The sequence below is a fragment of the Argopecten irradians genome, unplaced genomic scaffold (genome assembly GCF_041381155.1).
Source record: "Argopecten irradians isolate NY unplaced genomic scaffold, Ai_NY scaffold_0479, whole genome shotgun sequence".
Taxonomy (NCBI): Eukaryota; Metazoa; Mollusca; class Bivalvia; order Pectinida; family Pectinidae; genus Argopecten; species Argopecten irradians.
The window spans coordinates 45,429-51,428 of NW_027187946.1; the positions used below are offsets into that span (position 1 = coordinate 45,429).

The 6,000-nt window shown below is 38.7% G+C and overlaps 3 protein-coding genes across 4 annotated transcripts in view; all 3 read right to left on the reverse strand.

The window, feature by feature from the left end:
- Positions 1-2,709, reverse strand: part of LOC138312808 (uncharacterized) — a 27,669-nt gene extending 24,960 nt beyond the window's left edge. For both annotated transcript variants that reach the window (XM_069253567.1, XM_069253566.1), the window contains exons 1-2: positions 1,701-2,709; positions 642-1,025 (exon numbers count right to left, since the gene is read on the reverse strand). In XM_069253567.1, the coding sequence (XP_069109668.1) occupies positions 642-1,025; positions 1,701-1,746 (430 nt within the window). In that variant the 5' untranslated portion in view covers positions 1,747-2,709. The remainder of the gene's footprint in view (positions 1-641; positions 1,026-1,700) is intronic.
- LOC138312810 (uncharacterized) lies at positions 1,793-2,590 on the reverse strand. The gene has a single exon (XM_069253569.1). It carries the CDS (start codon positions 2,588-2,590, stop codon positions 1,793-1,795), a length of 798 nt encoding a protein of 265 aa, XP_069109670.1.
- LOC138312811 (probable serine/threonine-protein kinase kinX) lies at positions 2,688-4,772 on the reverse strand. The gene is made up of 2 exons (XM_069253570.1): positions 4,599-4,772; positions 2,688-3,959 (listed from the first exon to the last, which is right to left on the reverse strand). The coding sequence occupies exons 1-2, from the start codon at positions 4,770-4,772 to the stop codon at positions 2,688-2,690; spliced, it is 1,446 nt and encodes a 481-aa protein (XP_069109671.1).
- Positions 4,773-6,000: the final 1,228 nt, after the last annotated feature.

Below are 6,000 nucleotides of genomic sequence, written 5' to 3' on the forward strand. Positions count from 1 at the left end.
AACCCAAAGAAAACATGTACTTTTAGCGTCTTGTTTTTAAAATAAACCAAAGCGTATCAGAATACCTGGAAAGGAATAAGACATTTTGTTAAAACAAAACTCAAGCATGCAAACAATAATTCACATGAAAAAGCCATGAAAATAAAGCTTGTGGAATGCAACAAAATCTGAAAATGGAAATAGTGAGAAGAAATGAGAAGTAGGTGCCCTAATTGGTGGTTTAAATAATGGAGGTAAACGACTTAATTGAGAAAAAACTAGAAACTGTAAAAAAATACTAGTTGTTCGAATCCTAGTACCTCTGACGTTAGTGCTATCACAGACGTTTTGGAAGGCTGACATGTCCGGCGAGGAATTATGTCTCATCCGACCGTCCAGTGGATTGGGATCCAAGGACAGCTCATACGATAGAGAACGTTCTTTGAACTCTTTGGGATGCAGTAGAGGCGATGCAGGGATGTCTTTGTCGCAGACTAGCTTGTCGAGACCCTCCTCAACAGTGATATATATAGGACAAGGACGAGACGTAAATGAAGGCATCTCGCCAGTAACTAAGCTAGATACACTGTGAGGAACAATACTTTCTACGCGATCTACAAATGCCGACGAATCTAAATCTGGGGTAGGGGGAGGTAACTCACCTAAATCTTCCTCTGATTTTCCTTCTTCTTTAGCATACAGTTGTTCATAACTAGAAGCAAGTTCAGTTGATTGTAAATGCGATGGGGATTGTTTCGTGTCAAAACGGTCGCCTATTTCTAATTCGCTTGCATCCATGGACAGACGATTTTTCTCCGGGTCCAACGGTACAGCGTCATAGACATTTTCATAGCTTGATGATATATAACGGTTTTGAGATGAAGCTAATTTCTGGACTTGCATTGCCATAGGAGCCATTTCAGATATAGCTTTATCATCTGCAGTTAGTTCTGAATCCCTCATGTCACTAGATGCGGTATATCCCTCTGGCAAATCCTCCGTAATGCGAAGTTCGTTTTCATCGATTTCCTCATCTTCAGCCGTACCTATACGGATCACCACAGGGATTCATCTAAATAACCCTAAGTTACACGACTTTTATAAATGATAATTTCCAACCTAACTCCAGAAATTGTTAGAAATGTTTGAAGATTAATCTCAAAAATGATAGACCTAAAAAATCAATATCCAAATATGAAAATCTTTGATTTTACATTAGGGATGAATTCCATTATTTTACAAACATGTATAAATAAATATTTTTATACGGATTTCATACATTATTTGTTACATTAGGAAGTGTATACAATATTGTTATTCGTTTTATTAAGTTAAAATAATGAAATAAGATAAACTTACATTGAAACAATAATTTATGTATATATTTAGAAATATATTTTTCAAGTATCAATTTCCTTGAGATGGCATGTTAGCTACTATGGCAAATTTCATTCCGTGTGTATATAACGCACTCAACTAGCATTGGTCACAAATCTAGATGTGCTTCAACGACATGCACTATTTATATTCCATGGTTAGATCTATCTACTCACTGAGTTCAAGTACTATCCCAATTCATTCCATTCCCATTTTAGTGTAAGGAACTTGATTCTCAGAAACTGAATATGCAAAAAGAGTGATGAATGGAAACATAATGATAAAATGCAAAATAAAAAAAAATAACTTAAAACAGATTTACGTGTACATTGTGAGTTATCTACCTTGGTCATGCAGTTGCTTCCCTTGTTGGTCCTCTGTGATATCCATCTCCACCTGCAAAACCTCGTCTTGGTCTACTAGGCCAAGAACTCGGTTAAGTGTGTCCTGATCCTGGGAAGTGATAAGTGTAAATTCCGATGGAGATGGTGGATATTCCAGTGGTTTGGACTCCCAATGAGTTTAAAGCATCCTCTTCCTCGTCACAACTGGACATATCATCATCGTGGTCCTGACCAACAGTGACCTCCCCTCTCACTTGATCATCCACAAACACCTGTTGAGTGTTAATCCCTGCTTCCTCCTGCATATTTGCGTTGACATGATAATCATCTACATTTTCCTCCTCCTGAAATGTTTCCTCGCGACTATGAGACATAATTGTTTGTTCAATGAAAATCTGTTGAGATATGTCAGTTGACATTCTACCCTCAGGCTCTTCCCTTTCCTCCATATCCATAGCGATTTCCTCAACATGGGTATTCTCGTCGATATCAGTATCAGTTTCAAGAGTATACGAGCTTGGTGAAAGAGGTCGCTCATCTGTACTCTTAGGTGTATCTGTACCATGCTCGCTTGAAGCTATTGTGGATGTAAATGCTTTTGATTCCATCAGAAATGATGAGGATTTCACTGTAGACTCCTCGTGACTTGATTGGATGATTTGTTCTGAAGTGTGTTCCGATTTAGTAACCTGTTCTACTACTTTTGATTCTGACCTAATGATTTCATCTAATTCCTCTTGTTCACGCCTAATTTCATGTTCAAATTCATCAACTTGTGCTGTTGAGAGCTTTCGGGAAATAACAAGATCGTCTGTGCTTTCTGACGATTCCTGTGCATGGTCCTCTGTTTCATCCTCTGCTGGCTCAGCCCCCATTTCGTCTTGAGCCATTGCATCTTCATGAGGACCATTGAGAAGGTCATCTGGTTGTGATGATCCCTGTGAGAATCCAGTGGTGGGATCAAAAATGTGATCAGGGAATTGAGTTTCATGTTGAAGAGAACGGTCTCCACTTTTTATGTTCCTTTTCGAACAAATCTCCAGTACGTGTGATGCAGATGAATTCCTCCGTTCTATCTATGAATCCTTCCTCGATGCCAAGCCCGGCATCAGAATCAGATTCTGAGGGAGACCTGTCCCTTTGAGTTACTTTTTCTATTTCCGTGTCTACTAGCTGCTCGGTGTCTTTTGAATCTGGAGGCTCAAAATCAGAGACATGTACGGATTTTTCGTCATCTATTGGCTGTTTATATTCAATGGAGTCGGACATTTTCTCTACTTTTGATTCTGATCGATCTATTGCCTGTTCTTCCTGGAGAAATGCATCAAATTCCTCCTCTTGTGTTGTTGTCTTTACTGGTTCCTCCTGTTGCAGTAGCTCATGCGTTTCCTCCTGTTTTGATATCTCTTTTGAATCCTGTTTGATTATCTCCCTTACTTTTTCCTCGCGGAATTCCTTTCGATCTACTTGCATTTCATCCATATCATCTAAATCATCAGTCTGTTTATCGTCAGTTTCTTTCGAAATATCATCTATATATTGTTTCTCCTTTGTGATCCTTAAAATGTCTTCATCTTTTAGCTCTGCTATTGGCTGGCCATCCTTATCAAGGATTTCTGTAATTGTGTATGTGCGTTCTGTCGTGGTGTGTTCACGGATAATCTCCGTATGCAAGTCACCTTCTTGCTTTTCCTCAGTGTATACAGTGGTTGTCGTGGTTTCTACAACCCCATCGTCTACCTCATCATCCCCCTCAATCACCTCAATGACTTCAGCAGTGACCTCTGTATACTGAGATTTATCCTCATGACCTTCGACCTCATCAATGTCTGGGTATTCCTCATCTGATGGAGATTGTTTTCTTATTTCCACTTGATGATGCGGAAAGAATGGCTTCTCTTCTTGCTTAACCTCATGTATTTCCTCTACGTCCTTATAGATGTGAGTGTCTTCGTCATCTTCCATATAAGGATGTTGCTCATAATGCCGGTCCTCGTGGTAAAGATGTTGATCATGTTGTTCATCATCATCATCTGTTTCCTGAGGTGTGAATTCCTGGTATGACGTTGGTTTTTGCGGCTCTGGTTCTTGTATGTCAGAGATTGGTCGAAAATCATCTTTAGATGATTCTATTTCCTGTTTGTCTTCATCATCATCATAAAAGGCTGCAGATGTCTCCTTTACTGGCGATCGTTCACTTTCTTTGAAAACATCGGCATCTTTATCGTAACTTTCGCGACGATCTTTATCAAAAGAATCCTGTGATACAGATATTCTAGCAGGTTTTTCTCTACCAGGTCTTCATCAGACAATGAGGAACACACATCAGGCATCACTGTTGGGCAGGCTTATGTAAAGCCCTCATCATCTGGTCCTTTCTTTCTCTGGCATGTGTTCTGCTTGGGGTGATCTCCTATCCTCAAACATAGGGTTCATCTGTAGCGTCTTTTTCGTCATTGATCGGGAATGTCCTCGTCAGATACGAACTCCTCCTCTGAATCCATATCATCTTTTAGTTCTTCCCCTTCATCATCCGAGTCCATAAATATACTCATCCTTGATTTCCTCTAGAGATTCAATGAGAGCCGCACTCTCCTCTTTCAGTGCCTTTTCTTCTTTCGCAATTTCAATTTCAAGACTTTCAAATTCCTTTTGTTCATGGTCTGATAAATCGGCGTCATCCTCGCCCTGTTTTGTCTCTGCTATAAATTCATCTAAATCGATCTTTTTCTTTCCTCTTCTTCATCTCTTAAAGCTTCTCCTTGTCAAACTTTCCAGCAGGGGACATGATCTAATCAAAATCTTGAACTCCTGGATTCTTGCAATGCATTTTTTTATCATGGGCTCCATAACATAGTCCCGTTTGTTCGGCTGTTCAAATTTGGTCATTCATGATACTTGATCAAGTTGTTCATATCTGTCATCCTGAATATGTTCAGGTTGTTGGAATGTGTCATCCTGAATTTGTTCATCTTGTTCATGTTTGTAATCCTGAATTTGTTCAGGTTGATCATATTTATCGTTCCAGAACTTGTTCATCCTGGTTTTGTTCAGGTTGTTGGAATGTGTCATCCTGAATTTGCTCATCCTGTTTCATATTTGTAAATCCTGAATTTGTTACAGGTTGTTCATATTTATCGTCCAGAACTTGTTCATCTGAATTTGTTCAGTTTGTTGGATTGAATGTTGTCATCCTGAATTTGCTCATCCTGTTCATATTTGTCATCCTGAATTGTTCAGGTTGTTCATATTTGGGACGTCCAGAACTTGTTCATCCTGTAGCATAATTGATGTGTCCTGAATTTGCTCAGGTTGTTCGTATTTGTCATCCTGAATTTGTTCATCCTGTTCATATTTGTAATCCTGAATTTGCTCAGGTTGTTCATATTTGTCGTCCAGAAACCTGTTCATTTGTGTTCAGATTTGAAATCCTGAATTTGCTCAGGTTGTTCGTGTTTGTCATCGCTGAATTTGTTTATTCCTGTTCTATTGTTCATCTGAATTTGTGCAGCCTGTTCATATTTGTCGTCCTGTTCATATTTGTCACCCTGAATTTGTTCAGGTTGTTTCATATTTGTAATCCTGGATTTGTTCAGCCCATTCATTTTTGTCGTCCTGAATTTGTTTCAGCCAGTTCATATTTGTCGTCCTGTTCATATTTGTCTCCCTGAATTTGTTCAGTTTGTTCATATTTGTCGTCCAGAACCTTTTCATTCTGTTCAGATTTTGAAATTTTGAATTTGTTCAGGTTGTTCGTGTTTGTCATCTTGAATTTGTTCATCCTGTTCATATTTGTCGTCCTGATCATATTTGTCATCCTGAATTTGTTCAGGTTGTTCCGATTTGTAATCCTGAATTTTCTTTCATCCTGTTCATAATTGTCGTCCAGAACTTGTTCATCTTGTTCATATTTGTCATCCTGAACATGTTCGGGTTGTTCATGTTTATCATCCTGAATTTGCTCATCCATGTTCATAATTGTCGTCCAGAACTTGTTCATCTTGTTCATATTTGTCATCCTGAACATGTTCAGGTTGTTCATGTTTATCATCCTGAATTTGCTCATCCTGTTTCATATTTGTTATCATGTTTGTCATTCCTGAATTTGCATCCGGTTGTTTATCTTCACTCTCATGAACTTCATCAAGTTGTTCACTTTTGTCAACCGTTACTGATTGCTCGTGGGTTTCTTCAGAAAGCTGTTCATCATAAATATTACTACCTGCGAAATCCTGCATATCCACTTGTCTTGTAGAGACAACAACCTGTATTTCATCTTCTCGCTTTCTTCCTCAGAATA

Coding starts and splice junctions, on each gene's coding strand:
- LOC138312810 (XM_069253569.1), bottom strand. CDS start 2,590: ATGGCTCAAGACGAAATGGGGGCTGAGCCAGCAGAGGATGAAACAGAG.
- LOC138312811 (XM_069253570.1), bottom strand. CDS start 4,772: ATGACACATTCCAACAACCTGAACAAAACCAGGATGAACAAGTTCTGG. Junction 3,960..4,598: donor GATATGAACAACTTGATCAA/GTATCATGAATG, acceptor TCTGTATCACAG/GATTCTTTTGATAAAGATCG.